At 40.5% G+C, this 19,908-nt stretch overlaps 1 protein-coding gene across 1 annotated transcript; it reads right to left on the reverse strand.

The window, feature by feature from the left end:
- Positions 1-331: 331 nt before the first annotated feature.
- Positions 332-19,632, reverse strand: LOC136532986 (calpain-type cysteine protease DEK1-like). The gene is made up of 32 exons (XM_066525556.1): positions 19,441-19,632; positions 18,484-18,657; positions 16,540-16,790; positions 15,364-15,546; positions 15,126-15,261; positions 14,579-14,709; positions 14,388-14,502; positions 13,263-14,292; positions 13,071-13,181; positions 12,584-12,642; positions 10,893-11,055; positions 10,254-10,527; positions 10,011-10,161; positions 9,819-9,930; positions 9,575-9,740; positions 9,393-9,463; positions 9,200-9,291; positions 8,895-9,057; positions 8,728-8,799; positions 8,000-8,377; positions 7,796-7,911; positions 7,396-7,693; positions 5,030-5,349; positions 4,207-4,558; positions 3,790-4,104; positions 3,609-3,713; positions 3,364-3,492; positions 2,145-2,525; positions 1,910-2,047; positions 1,495-1,731; positions 1,000-1,415; positions 332-792 (listed from the first exon to the last, which is right to left on the reverse strand). The coding sequence occupies exons 2-31, from the start codon at positions 18,609-18,611 to the stop codon at positions 1,110-1,112; spliced, it is 6,483 nt and encodes a 2,160-aa protein (XP_066381653.1). The 5' UTR covers positions 18,612-18,657; positions 19,441-19,632; the 3' UTR covers positions 332-792; positions 1,000-1,109.
- Positions 19,633-19,908: the final 276 nt, after the last annotated feature.

Genomic DNA, 19,908 nt, shown 5'->3' on the forward strand with positions numbered 1-19,908 from the left:
GATTAAAACTCTAAAAAATATATCTAATTCATTTTAAATGAAAAAAGAAACATGGGATCAAATCTATCCTACCCCTTATTTCCCTATCCCAACCCCTATATCTCAGTATCCCCTTAGGCTCCGTTCGGTTGTTACAGAAGTGGTCATTCCGCACATGGAACACGGATCCGGCGCTATACAAGTTTACGAAGATGCCGCTCGGCTAGGAATGAATCTCCCGTAACCAAACGAGGCCTAAACTTTACTACCACGATTCATAACCTTTTATGGTTCTAAGCAGCATAATGCTATAATGTGATCATAAAGAGACTCAAATCAAAGGCAGTTGGACAGCTTCGCATGGCACCCAAAAATAGGTTCATTGAATGAGATCATATTCCGATTACATACAGGGCAACCAATGGAAACAACTATGGCCGACTACTACACGCTCAAATCAGCAAAACTGCAGCTTGCTAACAAGACATTTCCCAGCTGCATAAGAGCCCTATGCGTTAACAGGAACAACAGGCTACCTAACCTAACTCTATAGCATTTACAGGGTAAACGGGACCCCTATACAAAGGATGGGCTACCAGGTCTAAATGTCAGTTACCACCTATCTACAAACATTGAACCAAGCCTCTCACCCTGCACTTTGCGCAGCTATCAAAGAACCATGAATCCTGCCTTCTCTCCTTCCCTTGAGCACAAGAAGCATTGCCTTTTGTCAGCTCTGCAACAAGCAACCAAACTTATGTACTTGCAGGCAGCAAGATTGATTGAAGTTGTCCTAGAGGCTATTCCTATACCCTGAAACGGTTATAAGGCCAGTTAGTCCAACTCCTTCATTTTGGATCTGAATGAATGATGAGAATATAGCCACAAATGAAATATAGCCTATAGGATGGTTGTAGTTTGGGGCACCCTGGCGATAGAGCCTACAATACTAGGTTCACTAGCACTTCATACTTCTGAACCAGGTAACTCAATACAATGGATGTCAAATCAGACACTTACCATTATCTAGTTCCTGAGAACCCACAGCTGGATCCTGCGTTACACGGGTGACAAGAAGCCCTGCCCAGCAGACGCAGCTACCACCAAACACATGGGATCTCAATCTTGAATTAAACAGCCTCTAGTTTGATTGATGCTTTTGAAAAAACTGACAAAACAAAAGGTGCTTCCTCCCCAGGATGGATGGTAGTTGGCACAATCGTGTACCCTTTGGGATAAGGATCCAAGACCAGTTCACATGATATCTCTCTTGAGTTAACGTAATCTGTTCCACCAGCTGATTCATGCATGTAGATATTGTAAGCAGCACGACAGCCCTGTGTCTTGAGTATCCTCATTCCAATGTAAAACATTGAAGAATCATGACTAGATTGGTAGTTACGGAAACCATTCGTCTTTCTAGAGAAACCAACACCCTGGAAAGCATGAAATTTATGCAGATAAACATCATTGTGCTTCTCCTAGTGTTACATTGATAAGCAGGTTCGGACATACCTGAGTAAGGGTAATAAAAACATGAACAGGGTATAGTGCATCACGTCCTGTTACTCTAAGTCGATACTGTGGATTTTGATGCCATGAGTCATAATCTTGGCAACCACCTGCATTGTAGCCACGCCATTGCCCATGGACAGAATAACGCATCTCAGGTGGATAAACACGGCAAACATATATTGACCGAAAGTGAATCTGAAAATCTTGCCAAGACATCCAGAATACCCCATTCTTCGACTGCAAGGATGGAGAGACAAGGGGGATTGGAGTCAAGATCTGTAGATGAAATCAAACTTACAAGGTACACTTTGTTTACTAGCGGTGCAATGAATTATCTCAATTATCAATAAGCTGTGGTTTGCCACCAACTAGTGCGATATGACATGCAAATAAATTTAAATCAAGAGACAAGTACCTGTGGAACATGCATGATCTTATGCTTCATTCGTTCGGTCCACTCTGGTGAAGAGTCTGACCATGGTCCATTCCATTCAACTTCATTTGCCCATGGATTTCTGATTTGGATGAGCTTGTGGCCATCAACTTCTCTTACCTGAAATATAGTACAATTGTGTAAACTTATCCAGTAGTAGTGAAGAGCTGACAATTACCCAGAAATCTCAGATATAATTGTATAAACTAGAGCAAACCTGCAAAATTGAGTACGCATGTCCCTGAACAATGCCACTTGATGAGATGTGAGCATCAGATCCAGAAGGACTTCCAGCACCAAGAAGAAAACCTTCTTGTTTGAAATGCAACAACTGGGACCACAATCTTCCACTAGCCAGATCAAGTTGTGCTTGAGGACTTCGCATATCAATCTCTTCACCAGCCCCACCTGTGAGATCCACTAGAGCATCTTGAACAAGCCCACCTTCCAATGCCTCATAAGAGCCATGAAGTTTTGCATAAGCCTTCTCAAGAATGGATACCCAAAGCTCATTTTGCTTTCTACTAGTAGCGAATGCTGGTTTCCCCGGAGACTCACACGGGATCCAATCATCAACAACCACGGCTACCCACTCACCCTACGGAAAATATAAAACATAATAAAAACTATAACTCAGAAAAAGAGTTTTTTAAAATACAGAAAAAAAATCAAATTAGTGTAAGATAATTCACAAAACCACTCCACAATGTAAGCTAAATATTGAGTCAGGGGAAAACAATGCGTTAGTGATAACCCTAATAAAAACATAATACAAGTGCTCTTCTTGTGCACTAGTTTCCCTTCTGAAAAAAGGTTACACCAACTACGGCCAAGTTTTATTGAGAAATTTGCATTGTGATATAAAGATATCACTCCAGAAATCCATATCAACAATATGTGGAAACTACATGGGATTAGTAATAGAAAGGTCTAAATAGGTGTCACTGAGGGACCCAGGGAAGGGCCATAAAAAGTATGAGGGAGGAAAGTACTTACATTGCAGGGGTGAAGTATAACTAAGCTACTATTTTTAGTAATATACACTACATATCTCCATTGAGCAGTGTACATCCAAGATGACCCCAGCATTGCTCCAGTAAATATTGCAGACCGATGAACTACTTCTAATAAAATAATTTGTTTTTTTTTCCCACACAGCTAAATATGTTATCAATGCATGTAGCATGGTGTACACATTTGCTTCAGAAATAGAACCCTGATGTTAAACTGGACATACGATCGTTAAATGGTAAACTTCACGATCATTTTGTGGTCTAACATTTTAAGATAACTGTATTATAAACTTTGCAGAATGAATCAACTGAACCTTCCTAGATAACATAATAACCACATGACGCAAGGCTAATATATTAATGGAAAAGGAGCAACCCAAGTGAGCAGATACTTATCAGTCAAATAGTTTAAACATTGGATACCTGAATGCAGAATCTGACTGTGTAAATCCCTTCATCGTTGTACTCAGGAGTGATTATAACTTCTGATATACGAGACATCTCAGTTAAAACTGCGACTGCACTTAGGAACCAACAGTCTCCCAACCGACCCTGAAAATCAACAATTGGGTAAACTGGATCTCAATTCTGGCAATAAATGACAATGCCCTAAATTCCCCTTTACCACAATTCTGGCAGCACAAAAGTAGAAAACAAAAAAATTATACCTGACACACATCTGAGGAATTCACAGAACCCGAAAACAAGCAAGGCTGAGAACTGATCGATATCTCCTTTGCTATGTCAGAAGGCCTCATCCATTCAGAAACAACCTAAACTCACAAATTAAAACATATGTCAGAACTTAACCAATATCTTTCACAAAAGCAAGAGATGTGCATGCGATACCTGCAGTTTCAGAGGTGGATTCATTGGATCTACAAATAAAGAACGATCCTCTGGAGGGAACTCTTGATCAGTGAAGTTTCTCTCTCCTTTCGCGACAAGAGCATCCCTGACAGCCCTTTCAACAGAAAGCATACGCTGGTTGACTTCATCACGTGTCTCAAACCTTGGTTTTCTTGGTCTCCTAGCAAAGGAGTCAATGTCAATAGCTACAGCATCATGTACCGGACGTTTCCTACCACTTGAGTACTGTCCATCCCATTCGACATCCCCTTGATCATAAACCTCATAAGCATCTTCACTTTCCCAGTCATCCACCTGAATGAAACATAAGAAAAACACATTCAGTTTCATATTCCCTACCAATTCAAGACATGACAAAAAACTAAAGTGCAGAGAATTTATAGGTAAAAGCAATACCCTTGCAGAATAACTTCCATGCCAAGCATCGCCAGGTGCAAGGTCAAAAAATCCATACTCAGCAGGAGACATGGCAGTATGTAACACAGTAACCTCATCTTCACTGAGACATCTTCCCCATAGAAAAGCATCCATGATCTGCATCTTTGAGTCAGAACCTTCACTATCTGACCTACCAAAGGCATCTAAGTCTGTGGGTGGCCTAGCACCAACCCAAATATCAGTCCCAGGTTCCCAAATACCATTATCTGTTGGCAACGGCAACCCATTCTGATATCCATCATAAACTCCATCAATGAAAGAAGTTGCTTCACCTAGGTCAGCATCTAAAGTTACAGTGACAAGATGCCACCTGCAAATTTACATGGCAGCTATGATTGCTTCCAAATATGGTAATACCATAGTTTATGATGCAGAAGAATTGAACAGGTCTGAACCCAACGAGTAATAATTCAAAAACAAATATTGAAGAAATGTTCATCAACAAAAAAAAATCCCCATCCAAAGTTTAAGTAAACCCACGCATACTCGCAACAGGTAAGACACCAAACCTGCATCAGGCATTGCCATCGCAAGTAAAGTAAAATTAGTTTTTTTTTTCCTGAACAAGCAGGAGAGCTTAATGTTAGGATGTATGCCCTAACTGCCGCTCACTCTCAGTTCCAACACATGCCAGTACCAAAACAACAAAAACAAGCAACCCGGCGCTGCTTTTGATTTTATTTGCTATGCATAATGCAATAGTTGTGAATAGGGGGGTACCTGCCATCTGCAATACTATTATTTGCTATGCATAATGCAATAGTTGTGAATAGGGGGGTACCTGCCATCTGCAATACTAGACGCACCAATATTCCACTCTTTAGCAACAGTAGTCATCCTTTCACCCTTAGTCACTAATCGAAGACCAACCTGTCCAGCTTCCATTCCCTGTTCTGATCCTGCCACTAAGATTTCCCAGCAAACCTTCTTTTGGAATTCACTTCCAAAAAGACACACTGGACCAGATACAGGTTGAACCATGACAGCAATAGACAAAGTAACCTTTTGACTTTGACAGAGGCACAGGTCAAGTTCTCCACAATGACGACCAGTACTCCTCGGTTCATCATCAAGTATGCATACAGTGCCTGGAATACCAGTCTGTTCCACATTCATACCAAATTAGAGACACGAGCATTGGAGAAAAACATTAAAAACAGAAGACATGTACAATGCATTACTAACAAAGCAAAACAAGAAGGCTTCCAGCGGTCAGCGGTGACTATGTAACATCTTTAAATTTTTCCATGATACTCCCTCTGGTCATTAAGAAGTCGATTCCAGCAGGTTTTGAGATATTAAGGTAGGGATATTTTTACTCTTACGCTCTTATTTAGTACTACCTCCGTCCCACAAAGTGACATCCTAGTTTTGTTCTAAGTCAAATTATCCTATGTTTGAACAAATTTGTAAAGAAGATTATCAATGTTTGTGACACTAATGATACTATATTTCATGATGAATCTAATGATACTTATTTGGTATCATAATTCATAAATATTGGTACTTTTCTCAATAAAATTAGACTAAGATTGTTTGACTTAGGACAAAACTAGAATGACACTTTGTGGGGTGGAGGAAGAATGAAATACGTAATTTGATGATGCCACTAGGTATCCAATACACGTACACAAACCAATACCCGTGTGGAGTTTAGGGGTATCAGTTACCCATCTAATCATGGGTATGGGTAGGATATAACGGATATTACCCGGTTAACCACCTACCCACAAACAATCAACATATCAACAACTGCTTTCGACCAATCCACCGATCTCCTGGAGATAATAAAAAAATCCACCGATGTCCTTTCTCAAGGACTCCGACGAGCGTGCGGTCAATGGCCAAGGCATGCACACGTGCACGGTCACAAACCTTCGGCGTCATGACCATCGAGGCCCACAAGGGTGGCATACGCAGCATGCAGGCAGATGAACCCCTTGTCGTCGTGGCCATCAGCGTCTAGGTGCACCTCCCTCACTAGGCATAGGTACGTCGGCTTCAGTGGAGCAAGGTGAGGTAGAATCGGGGAGGGGGGGGGGGGGGCAATTCAGTTGTTACATGAAGACAAAATCAAAGTGTAATAAAAAGAACTTCACAATTGCTAAGGGCAAGGAATAGGCAACAAAAGTGTGGATATGGAATGGCGTGCTTGCATGCATTTGGACATGCAGGTTCATTGGTAAAGTAGCAAGCATACAGGAGTTCATCAATAGAAAACTTCACACGGTAGGGGGGGGGGGGGGGGGGGGGGGGGGGAGCCCAATTTGGCCTCCACTAGGCTCAGCCACAGCTCATAGCCATCATTGCAGCTTGCGCTCAACCTGCTGCTTCTAGAATCCCCCTTCCTATCCACATGCAAGTCGAGCCATCATTGCGGCTTGCGCTCAACCTGCTGCTTCTAGAATCCCCTTCCCCCTTCCTATCCACGTATTCAAGTCGGGACCTCAGCCCGATTACATCATGGGGCCTGGGATCTCTGGCATGGGCACATCCACGTTGCAGCGCATCGGACTCTGACGGCGTGTCGGTGCTCAGCACCTCATTCGGTGTACACGATTGACGAGCCCAATAAAGGAAGGCAATGGACAGCATGCATGTGCCGATGATGCAACGTCATGGAAGGCATGACACGACGGAGGCAGCAACGGGGATTAGCTCCATCTATTACTCATTGGTTTATCCATATCCATTGGGTATTACCCTCAATATTTGGATTGGATAATTTGGGGATGGATAGTGTGCGGGCACAGGTATGGGTTACCTCCCTAACAGCATCACTAACGCAATTCCAGGAAACTCCATTCGATTAGTATTCACGCTGCCTGGGCCTGACCTTTGCTGTTGCATGTGCCGCCAACTTTAATTAATTAGGGGCCAAAAAGGGCTATTTTGCTGCTTATTTCCCCTCAGAGACATGTATTCATGTGCTTTTCTGGAGTGTCATAGCGTAACCTATTAATGACTGGAGGGAGTACTTATTTGTTGTCAGATTACCAAATCCAGGCGAGCCACAAAACAGCCAAAGTACCCAGGCATGTTTATGCCTGGCATGCACTCCAAGATAAATTACAGTTCTACAGCACTCAAATGATGGCAGTTGTGTTTCATAACTTGATGAAATTAAGGGTAATCAGGGGTCAGAACCTGTTCTGCTCGCCGAGCCAATTGTGCCTTTCGTATGTGATTGGCTATTGAAGAGACCCTATCTCTTGCAAAAGAATCTTCCAGGGCAGAATCACCTCCAACAGCTCGGACAGCTGCTGCCATAGCTGCAGCATCCCTGCTTCCAGTATTAGGAATGGAAGAAAGCAATGATATTTCGAGCTCCTTCCATTTTCGTTCCTCTCTCTCCAGCAATGCCCTCCTCCTTTCTCTTCCCTTCCCTTCTTCCTCTCGCCTTTGCATCAAAGCCTCCTCTTCCATTTCTTTTTCCCTTATGTAACTGTAGACAAATAACAAAAGAATAGCAATTGATGCATTATGATTTTTGTTATATGCATCATACAATAATGGTATAACTAATAGTAACAGACAAAAAAATTACCTTTCTTGAATAAGCTCAAATTGCCTCCGATCTTCGGGCATCCATTTCTTAATTTCTTTGGCACTCAAATCGGAAAGGCCTATGCTATCCAAAAAGAGTCTTAGACGTACTTCATCCTGAAACAATACAGAAATACTTCACACCATTAATTGCTAACAAATCGGGGTTTAAAAAGAATTATTATAGAACATACCAAATATGTACCTGTATTTGTTCAGCTTTGGCAGTCAATCCAAGCAACAGAAGTAAATAACCACCAAATTTATCCCACATATACACCCATTCCGTATCAATTGCTTCTTCCAAAGCCAAAATACGTGCATGGGCACACATATTCCTCCGATAATCTACGTTTGACAGGGACTGGGGGCAAATTACTAAACAATCTTTTACTCCACATAAGAAAGATCCTGCAGCAATTTCTTCATTTCTCAAACGATCTCTCAGCTTCATAACATCAGCCCTAGGAAGCACAAAGTTCCCAGCCCTGTCCAATGTAAGAGCAGGATCTCCAACCAAAAGAGCAGCAGAGCTTGCAGACCTCTGAGGCGCTGAGTAAGTCCCAGATATAGCATTTCTAGTCTGGAAAAAAAACATACTGTTATGTACAGATCCGGACATGGTGAGTTATTTAAAAAGATTCTGATTGCAATGGTAATCCTACAAGTGACGAGCTTCTGAGATAGATTTAAAATATTTTGTCAATAGTAATTTACACAGATCCCAATGTACACAATGACAGGACTATGACAGAACATGGATGCGTTAGATTAAGAATGAACAGTGCTGAACTAGATCTCAGCATGAGATGCAAACAAGCAAGCAAACTAGAGATTGGTTGAAATGTTTCTAACTAAAATGGAGAAATGTATAAAAGCATGCACACAAATAACTTATGTTGAATATCTTAATAATACAAATATAAAACATACTTTATTAGCAGACCGTGACATCGCTTGCACAACTGTATCCTTGCTGAGAAAATGAACTGCATCCTCCATCATCTGATTGATTTTTTTAAAAAAAATAACACATTTATTAATCATATAAAAAAGGGAGCATGATATCTTACTAGTTCTAGCTGCAGCAAAGTACCAACCTTAAGAGTCAGGCATGGTCGAGAAACAGCAAAACTGAAAGCAATTACAAGAGTAGCAGCAGAAACGCCAGCCCCAACAAATGGTGGACTCATTATTAGACTAGCAATAACACCCCAAACTTCAGTTGCTAATGCAATTCCGTACAGAATAAGAAAGGCATAGCTGTAAAAATGATAATGTTAGAGCATGTTCTCAACTGACACTAGAACTTTTAGGTTGTGACAGAACAGAAATAAGAATACATTATGACCAACCCTGAACTAAAAAAGGCAGACAGGTAGCACGAGAAAGGATATATTTGTACCTAACATTTTTAGCAGAGTCTGCATGAGCATCATAAACATATACAGGCAATACTCTTGGCGAATACACTACAATTGGCGGTGATAGAAGGACCTGAGAAGGGCACAACCATTCAGCATTAGAACAAATTCTACAGTATACTGAGAACTAGCAAGCGGTAACCAACAGTTATCTTAGCGTATGGCAAAACTTACAGTCAAAGCCCTTCCAGTGAGAAGAAATATAAATGAGAAATAACCTATAGATGCTCCAACAAAAGGCTTTCCTGCAAAGTTCATAAGCTAAGTAAATACAAGATTAAATGATAGCAGTAACTCAAACCAATAAACAAAGTGGAATATAGGACAGATGACATAGAAAGAAGATCATCAGTCACCGTGAAATAAAACCATCAGGAAGGCAGCCAAGGCTAGGAGAAAAGCAATGGAACAAACAAGCAGCATCTGAGTCCTAGTTAGATAGAAGTTGTTAGATGTCCAGTAGTGGATGACCCCAATAACAAATACAAGGAACAGAATGGCTACGAGGCAAGCAACTCCAACCTGTATAAAAATGACACACAAATTATAACCTATTGTAATTGAAAGGCTAATGTCCCAGGTCACATAAACTTTACTTACAGTCCAGGGCCTGATTGTGACAATAACAGCTGCAACTGCACCAAACAACAGCAACATTCCCATGCCAACAAAGAGGTAAACGCCACGAGAAATCTTCCAATCATCATCCTTCCTGAAATCATTTGTAATTTTGATCTCAGTGGATCAGAAATACGGAGGGGAATAAAATGCTAAAGACAGTCTTTTTTATACCATTTGTACAGCCCAGTGAACAGCGAGAAAAATGCAGGAATGCAAAGCAAGGGAAGTAATGCTGCCAGGAAATCAGCCTTCAGAGGCACACCATCCTCTCGTGAATTTACCACTCCCCAGTAGGATGCACCACAAAAGGACACAAGAACAGCTGCAGAAAAGCATGACTTAGAACAGCTGCAATCTGTTCTATCCAACATTCAAAGTAATTTTTTTGAAAAAAAAGGATCAAAATGAACGTACTTGCAAAGAGGCCAACACATATAGCTGATGAAGGTGAAAACCGGTACGTTGCAAACCAAGCAACAATAGGTATCAACCCCGTGGTAATCACAGCAATTGTTGAAGACAACGCCCATCCAAGATACATCGATGTTGCATAGGGAGAATAGAAGCTGTTCTTATCAGCATCCCACCCTTTATAGCCTAAAGCGTCTAAAGGCTTTGCTGACACTATTGCACCAAGGCCAATAACTGATGCAGTGAAAACAGCTATGCTGATAACAAAGAGAGCCCGCTGAAACCAGAAAATGAAACGGTAAGCAACACTAATATATTTTTTTCTTAATTGCCAATGTTGGATGGTTGAAATGCATTCCAGACTATCTACTATAATCTTAGTAAAATCTGTGCTACAAATTAGGCAGCAATTTTTATATTAGCATGACATGGCCATGCAAACATGACATGCACATAAGGAAAAGATTGACTTCAAATAGACATATTCAGGTAAATCCAGTTTTCAACATTAGACTGACACAAACTCGCAATCCATCCCTTTCTGACTAAACAAAGAGATTGAATAGATCAGCGTTACACTTACTTATGCATGTGACAAGAAAACCCCTAGTTGCAAAACTGATAAAGAACTGGACAACAAACCTCTTTCTTTCCTGGAGCTTGACTAACATTTTCACGAGTATCAAACTCCCTTCCAGGAATCCAGAAACGGTAACCATTACACATCCATATGGGAACAGCAAATGAGAGGCAAGCCACCATAAGTGGTACTGTGAGAGACAAGCCCAATATAACTGATGACTTGCTGCAGAGTAAAACAGATGACTTTTAGACCAAAATGCAGATATGGTACACCAATAAAAATGCATTAATTGATTGCAGACATAAAGCTTTGGAACTCATAAATAGGTACTCTAGATATACAAAGAGTAAACTTTTCATAATTCAGAGAGGAAAATATTTCAATTTTTCAACAAAAGACCGAGTGATAAAACTAGACCTTTATGTTTAACAAATAAACCTAGTGTGGTAAGGTTATTCATGACCAGGAAGGAGGGATATTTGGTAAGGGGCAATACAGGTGCTGAAACATACGAGGAAAATATGTTTTTTTTTTAAAAAAAAACTTTTTTTCTCTGCTTAATGTGTGAATGTCTAGCCTTTTTTAGAATTTGGATTTATGTGGGAGCACCTGAAGGAACCTCCTATCAGAATATATAAAGAACCTACTGTCCAGAAAAACAAAGAGCTTGTTTTGGCCAAGTCATGTGATACCTTAAGTGAATTGAGCATCTAAAAGCTAAGGAACATCACAATGACCAGAATTAACTGAACAATCCAAACATATAGGTCCCTTCCGTTCCCAACTAAAGAACGGCGTATCTTAATATTTTCTGTTTCTGGTGCTGAGTGAGAGTATAGCTTACTTGTATGGGCTAAAAAATCTAAATTGGTACATCCATTCTGTTTTCTTGCCTTAATGGCACTTTTGATGTCTAGTTCTGGCGCAGCTTACCTTTATGCTCTAAAAACACATCTTCATGTTTTCACTGATAACTACATCAGCCCATTCTAAACACATAATAAGTCACACGATTCTGCTGTGCAAAAACTAAGACACAGCATTGCATAAATGAGCTAGACAGTAAGGTACTAAAATGACTAACATAAAAGACCAAAAAAATCGAATGATTAACCCCTCCGGTTTGCAAATACCTGCCATTTTGGACAAGGTTTGAGTCAAACTTTAAAAACTTTCATTACAAATAACTTTCAAAAAGTATTTAGTTTAGAAATTGAAGCTCATATACATACATTTTTTTTGGAAAGTACTTCTTGAACATGCAGGAGAGCTGTGTAGGTTAAGAGCCCTTACAACACATGCACGTGCACACCCACATAGGCACACACACTCACCCCTTTGTTAAGATGTTCATTTATACTCTGATACTCCCTCCATTCCAAATTCTAAGACATTTCGGTTTTTCTTCAATCTTGATACGTAGTTTTTGCTATGTACTTAGATATACACTATGTCTAGATACAAAATAAAAGCAATACATCTAGAAAAGCTAAAACGTCTTACAAGTTGGAACGAAGGGAGTAGAAAATAGTGGTTAAAGCTATGTTTTGGAGACCGTGTCGTCGTAAAAAAATGTCAGCTATTTGCAAACTGGAGGGAGTATACTGGAACAATGTATTGCTATGCATATAAAAGTTGATGTCCTTGTGTAAATAGATAATCAACTAGGCACAAAAGGCTAATTAGTATTTATATCAACTAAAACTATATAACAGTAAATATGTTTCAGATGCAAGAGAAGTATGTGTACCTTAAGAAAGAGAGAAACAAACCAACACATGTGCTCAGTAGCCATGCAATGAAACCATACTGAAAGAAAGGCAAGTTGTTATAGTTGAGACTAGTAATATTAAAATAATAGCAACTAATACAACATTATATATCTAAACTCTAAAGGAAGATAAATTACATGTCATAAATACATTTTACAGCTGAGACAAAATTATAGACAGGATTAGATGTTTCAGCACACCTAGCTCCCAGGTAAAAGTAATTATTTTTCTACTACATAGCGATTATATGTGCAGACTGGTAAGGAATTACTACATTCGATACATGAATTCTCTCATTCACATATATATTCATGTTACACTACATAGAAGCTAGTCATAGTAAATGTTCAACCAGAAACAGTATGAGGCGCTGGTTCTGATATGGTAAAGAGTTGTCATATTAATAGAACAATCATATCCGGGTATGCCCAATAGTGAAACTATTTTTATTTTAGTGCATATCACCTTCCGGGGCTTGGATGTCATCATCATTTCTTCAGCACGCAGAGACCAAATGAATGCCATAATGGAGCAGACAACTGGTGACAGAAGCAGTATCGAGAAACCAAATTCAAACTGCCAAATTAAGAAAACTTCTATTGGTCAAACTAATAGCCAAACTTTCAAAAGAATTACAGTGCACTGCAACAAAATTACCTGTTCATGTGTTGCATTTATCACTTTGATGGTCTCTGGTCGATATATAGCCACAGTAGCAGTCTCTATTATGAACATTACTGTGAAAACAATAAAAGCACGTATTGGGGATCCAGCTAAATGATGGAATATTAGCCTTGAAATGTTCAACCATTTTTCTAGACCGCTTCTCCTTAGTTCTTCTGACAGAGAGATCTGGTTTGCAATAGTGGTATCCAATCTATCTGAATCAGTAGCTGTGACATCTACATCATCTTGATGCTCTCTATCTGCATCTAAGCTGCTCCTCTGTAGCAAAGCTAAAATCCGTGGATCCATAACTTTGTCTTTCAGCATGTAGGAAAAATTTGGATCCAATCCTTTATCCTGAAGAAGATTAGCTAGTTCTACATCTCCAAGTCCACCGTTCTTTTTTAGCATAGATGAAATCCTTGGGTCATTTAATCTGTCCTGAAATATCACTGCCAGGTTCAAATCCAATAACTGTTGATTACCTGAGGTGGTGGCTGATCCACTAGGCTCACAGCCATGACTTTCCAAACCACCGCTAGAACAAACAAGTGAAGTAGTGGGATCTCCATGCCTATCTATTGAAACAACAGCAGTTTCAGAGTCTTGGACAGCAGATAGGCATGAATTACTCCGATGAGCTAAGCTTGCACGTGCACTATCTATGTTCTTGTCAGAGCTCCGGCCTTCTTGACAACTGTTTGATCGATCAAAAGGAATACTGCTCCAATTGACACCATCGCTTTGTGAGTTGCTTCTGTACATAGAATCCGTTGCATTACCATTTTGACCAGCTTCAACACTACCGCTACTACGCTTCAAACTAGAGCCACAGCCTTCTGATGAATTTGAAGAACTATTTTGTCCTTTTCTTCGAAATCCCTCTCGCAGCTTTATAACTGTACTTCTTAGAGCGTCTATCCTTGCAACTGAGGGGTTTGAAATAGAAAGCCAGGAAGAGACAGCAGCAGATAAAAGCACAGATGCTACAAAAGCATAACTGATGCAATGGCCAAGGTACCTAATGTAACACCTTCTAGTTAGCAAAGAGGCAGAAGAATACTAGGTCTCAAATGTTTATCAATACAAAGAAAGAGATGAATATTGAACACAAACCAGTAATGCACTCCGAAGGATATAAGGAAAGCCCTTGATGTTCCAGCCACAAATAACACTATCATCCGACTTTTAAGAAGCTCAAATCTAAATGAACACAAGCCCAGATTCCAGTCTGTAGAAAGGAAAATAAGAAGTCAAGAAACAGATACAGAGCGAAAACTCAATGATGCAAGGAAGAAAAACATTACCAAGGATCACCACTGCAACTGAAGTTAAAGCACCCAGCCAACGAGCTTCTTTTGATGTAAGACCGTACAAGATGGAATAGGCAACAAGCACAAGCAGCGAGCTAATGTAGAGAAGCCCTAAATGCAAGACCCTGCATTTCCAGGTTACAAGTTGTGAACATTTTATCAAAATGACAAAGAAGAAAAAGATAATACAAAGAAACATGTGACTCAGTTCAGTTGAAAGCACAAGTATGGATAGAATTTAGGACGCCCTCCATTTCACAATATAACCATAAGTCCAAGCACATCATGCACACAGACCAAAAACACAATAGTGAAAAAAATAAAAAGCTTTGAACCTTCTCTACTGTTCTTAAATTTTGGTCACTAAATCCTATCCAGTGAGGGTAGCTGGAACTTTGTTAAAGCTTACACTCCTGATTTTGCCTGTTGACATATATTGTGGAAAAACCATTCCTCAAAAAATAAACTTACAAGTAAAACAGTATTAATAGGTATAGAAAATATACAAGACTGTATGATTAAGGAAAAATAAAAGTGGTACCTGCTGGATTTTGTCATGTATAACTCACTAGGATCTGGTGGCTCAGGAGAGCATGAAACAGGAGCCACTTCAACACAGTCAGAATAGGCAAACTTGTACGACCTCCGCATATATTCATCAACATCAAATCCACTTACTGTGCATAAAATGTGCAAGAAGGTGAAGTTAACTATGTTTCCATATTAATGCGTTAAACATATTCACAGACAAGTGAAAAACAGAACAATAGAAGCTTTACCATTAAACAGTATTTTACATATAAAAAGCATATTGATGGCCAATGATATTGCAGACACCCCGAAGAAGAACCCTGATGGAGAATTAAGCTCGGAAGCACTAGCACCAGCCGTCACATAAATAGCACAAAAGTCGTAGGCACATAGTAGGCCTACTGCCAGGAGGAGAAGGTAAGCAACAGCCTCTGCAACAAACATGTCATTAGTTAATACAACAAGATCAATAATGACAGAGACAACAGAGGGACCCAAAACACATATTGAATAAACAGCTAGAAGTCTGGAGAAACTACTGAAAACACTTCAAATCGCATTTTAGAAACGTTTTAAATGATGTGCTGATAACAGGTAAACCCCCAAGGACTCCAAGCTTAGTGTGTCATTCATAGTTTGGTTGCAAATATCTTATAGGGCAATCTTTGATGACAATGAACATGTTTTGCAACTTCCTTTGATGACTGGTGGGCTCCAACCAATGACGGAGTTGATGGGCACGTCCTGGGAGGTTTGAATTCAGTCATCATTTGGGGAGCTTGGGCTCTCTGGACTCACCGCAATCACTGTGTCTTCGACGGCGTCTCTCCCGTCCGGTCTAATGTGTCTCTTGCTTTAGAAGAGATGAGATTTTGGAGTTTGGCTGGTGCTTGAGGTGTTTCTTACCTCCCCACCCTTGCGCCCCCCAGGAGCTTAGTTTTTTTGTTAGATCTGTCTGTTTTGTTTGTCAGGTGTGCCTGTTCTTAGGGGTGGTGATTTGTACAAGGTTTCTAAATCCCCGCTTCTTCTTAATATAATGGCATGCAGCTTTCATGTGTGTTCGAGGAAAAAAAAACATGTTTTGTAACAGTATTCTTTATAAATCAAATGAGGTAACAAATTTCTTGGTGAAATAATTATAGGTGAACACCACTTTTCAAAATATCAGACCATGAACCCATAAGAATTGAGCCTAGCTTAGTTGATGGGAGGTCTCGGTGTACAAGCCCACCACCCAGATTCGAGTCTTCGCCTATTTCTTCTTATTTACAATGCCACTTAGTTCCTCCTATGTTGGTCGAAATTTTTAATTCATGAACCTTTGACCAGCAACTAAGTGTGGACATATAAATATTGTTACATGGATTCTAGTCGTCAAGAGAAATAAATGTTAAGTTAATCAAGATAAAGCAAAGATAGCATACTTGAGCTTTGCCATTGTGTTCTCCACCAGAGCATTATAGAGTAGAATGACAGAAGCAAAGCAACACCCGCCATTATAACAGCTAAACCAATTATGTTCCTTTCCAGAAGAGCAATAAGGATGCTTCCCCACACGAGCAGAACTGCTATAGGAGAAATGACAACAAGCCATGCAAAAAGAGTCAAAAGGCTGCAAAGTGTGCTTAGTTGAGGTCCTTGCACATATGTTGGCCATTTCCTTGCATATATCCAACTGAGTCACAAAACAGAAGGAAAAAAGTTAGCAGATTGAGACAGAAATAAGACAACCCAGTCAGGGCAATGTGAACACAATAAAAATAAATAAATATGCATAAAAACAATAGATAACTTTAACATCAGTATTTATATGGTAAGTTTTTCTGATAACACGTAACACGGCATAAGTTCAAAGCCATATTTTTGTTAAGTGGTTCATACGGCTCATGAGGTGCTCTATATATTACTATCTCCTCTAATGGAGAGATCATCCTCGCTAATCACTGTTAAGGTATAATAGTCAAGGGTATTAGTGTAATCTCCCAGTCTAGGGTTTTCTTCCTGTGTCCCTCATGTACTCTCTATATAGTCCCCTTTAGGCCTCAATACAATTATCGTGTTGAGTCTCCCTTTATTCGCAACATGGCACCAAAGCTCTAGGTTTAGATCCAGCCACCACCCTTCATCCTCGCTGTGCTTCCCCCAGGAGGATCAGTCCCTGTTCCCGGGGGCAGCCCTCATCGTCGATTTTCTTTTTTCTTTTTCGTCGCGTCCGTCGTCATGCAGCAGCAATCCATCCATAGCAGCAAGCCAGCAACTCATGTTTCGTCAGATCCAGATCTAGTCGGCCGCCGGCACCATCATCCTCCGTCGGGATCCCCTTCGTCCGCGCTCCTCTGCCCATCGTTGCGCCGTCACTCCGTGCAGCCTGTCACCGTGTGACCTCCGCCCGTCGCCCACGTTCTTCTTCACGCGTGGTGTTCTTCACGCGCGTCTCCATGCGCGGATCGACTTCTTCACGCACGTCTCCTTCGGTTAGTAACAATTTTATACATGAAACAGAGTGTTTGACAGAACCAGAAAGTATGATGGTGTACTTCGTTACTCATACCAAACCCACTAATCCATCCACTTCACAGCTCACAATATAACATAAGTCCACAATGCACATAAACCACGCAGTCACAAAACCAAAGGAATAGCTGATAACATCAGTGTGACAACTGGCCCAGCTCGAATTTAACCAATGGTGGCCCATGTTGTGTGTTGATGTGAGATTTCGGGGGTTTAGTCCCACATTGCTTTGTAAGGGTGGGTTAGACTATCATATAAGGCTTCTAGAGTCCATACCACCAACACTAGGTTGAACCTTTTACATGAAGCGAGGATGGAGACGTAAGTGGGTTGGTGGAAATGTGTAGTTCACTAGAGCTGGTTGGACTATGGGGCGTAACAATTGGACCATCCTACCACCTGTGTCCCTATAGGATGGCATACTATGACAACTCAACCTCATGACTCTATCAAGTATAAAGCACGGGTAGAGAACTGTTAAAGTGTTAATTTCCCCAATTGACTTGCATTGTGGAACAACACATCCAAGACCTAGATGGATACTTAGAGATCTCCGACATAACTGTATAAGAAAAAAAAACAGATTTTATAGGTTGTCTGAAAATGCCGCAGCCATTTCACTATGAGCATAAAAGTATACTATTATAAAGATGGACCTTGTGGAAGTGAACAAACAAATATAGGAAGCAAAGATCTAATATCCCTAATACAAAAAAAAATGGGTTTCCTGCTTTGTTTATGATAATCAATTGTACAAAGAAAAGACATGCAATTTTAGCGAGAACTCAGGCAACAAAAATAGTAAAATACTAGTTGAGCCCGATAGAGAAAGATATAAAACTTCTGCAGAATACCTGTATAACCTCCATGGCCTCCAATTCACAGCCCATAGAACCCAAAAGCTGAGAGGGCTAAGGACAGCGAAGAGGAACCCACAGATGCTGCATGCCAAAACAACTCCGTGGTGTCCCTCCTCTTCCATCCTCCCCCTTTTAAATCACCTTTTGTAGGCAAAAATCATGGATGGCCTGCAAGAAAAGGTACAACATAAGAGCAAGAGCACTAAATGACACTCGAGCATACAGTTCAGTGTTAACTAACCAATTCACAGATCCCAAGCAATATGATAATGCTTTGGCTAATCCTAGTAGCAAATGCTTCGTGTGTTACCATATACAGAGCATTGACATGTACCAAACAGGCCATCAGTTAGAACTCCCAAAAGTTTATCTCCACCTCTATGATTTGGTGCTTAATAATCAACAAGTTGGCTCCATCACATTGAACTGTTTTGAATTTGGTTGAATTGGAGATAATTTGATCATTCATTTCCAGTAAGAAATGGTAAGTTTATGCACACAAGACTGTATTTTCTTACAAGTTCATCTTGCTTGGTACCATCTTTAAAGGTCTACATCCATGCCAGTTCAAATCTGGTTCCAGACACAACAAAAGGGATCTACCGGATAGGTATAGTCTGAATGTTTGATGCAAATTAGAAATTACTCAAAGATGGGTTGGGTTGCTTGTGCAGGGGAGGCAGAAATTAACTTCCTTTTGATCAACTTGCTGTTAATTGCGCCAATGCTATTAGATTTAACTCGAAATTCCTGAATTTGTTCAGATGGTTTCAGCTCAGTCTTTACCCAGGGGCGGATCCAGTAAAGGGACATGGATGTACACATGTACACCCAATAATTTTTGCAAACACTTCGAAGTTAGGAAGCTTGTCAAATAGCTAAATAGCTTTAGGTTAGGGTTTCTGTGCTCAGCTTCGCACAGCTTGAAGGGAAGAGAAGGGGTGGGAGTACCTGGTGGGTGCTCGTCGCCGGTGAAGAGACCGGCGAAGAGACCGGCGAAAGCCTCAGCACCTGGCTTAGGGCGGCGGCGGCGATGACGGCGGCCCACCAGTCGTCGGAGAGCGAGAGGGGGGCGAGAGTGACAGACAGAACAGCACGCGGAGGAATGCAGCTGACTGCGGAGTGCGGACGGAAGGGGTAACGCAGCGGAAGGGGTTGTTGGGCGCAGACAGAGCGCACCCGCACGGCGGCACGGGCTTCTGGCCCGTTTTTTCACACATTTCTTTGGAAAATTCTTTTTTAATATTATTATTTTTCTTTCTCTCCCTTTTAATTTTTTATTCTTCTTAATTTCATACCTATCTCGGGACACTATAAATGCCTAGTACAACATAGATTTTAAATAATAATAAAAAATCTAAATAATAAAAAAATTATAAGTATATAGTACATTCTAAATAAGTAAACGGAATTTTTTTT

This window comes from Miscanthus floridulus, chromosome 2, assembly GCF_019320115.1.
Source record: "Miscanthus floridulus cultivar M001 chromosome 2, ASM1932011v1, whole genome shotgun sequence".
In the NCBI taxonomy this organism is placed as follows: Eukaryota; Viridiplantae; Streptophyta; class Magnoliopsida; order Poales; family Poaceae; genus Miscanthus; species Miscanthus floridulus.

What these genes read in the sequence shown, in the direction of transcription:
- LOC136532986 (XM_066525556.1), bottom strand. Translation starts at nt 18,611, where the DNA reads ATGGAAGAGGAGGGACACCACGGAGTTGTTTTGGCATGCAGCATCTGT. An exon ending in TACATGACAAAATCCAGCAG is followed by an intron (nt 14,710 to 15,125) that starts GTACCACTTTTA and finishes CTGGAAATGCAG; the next exon opens with GGTCTTGCATTTAGGGCTTC. An exon ending in AGTTGCAGTGGTGATCCTTG is followed by an intron (nt 14,503 to 14,578) that starts GTAATGTTTTTC and finishes TCCTTTCTACAG; the next exon opens with ACTGGAATCTGGGCTTGTGT.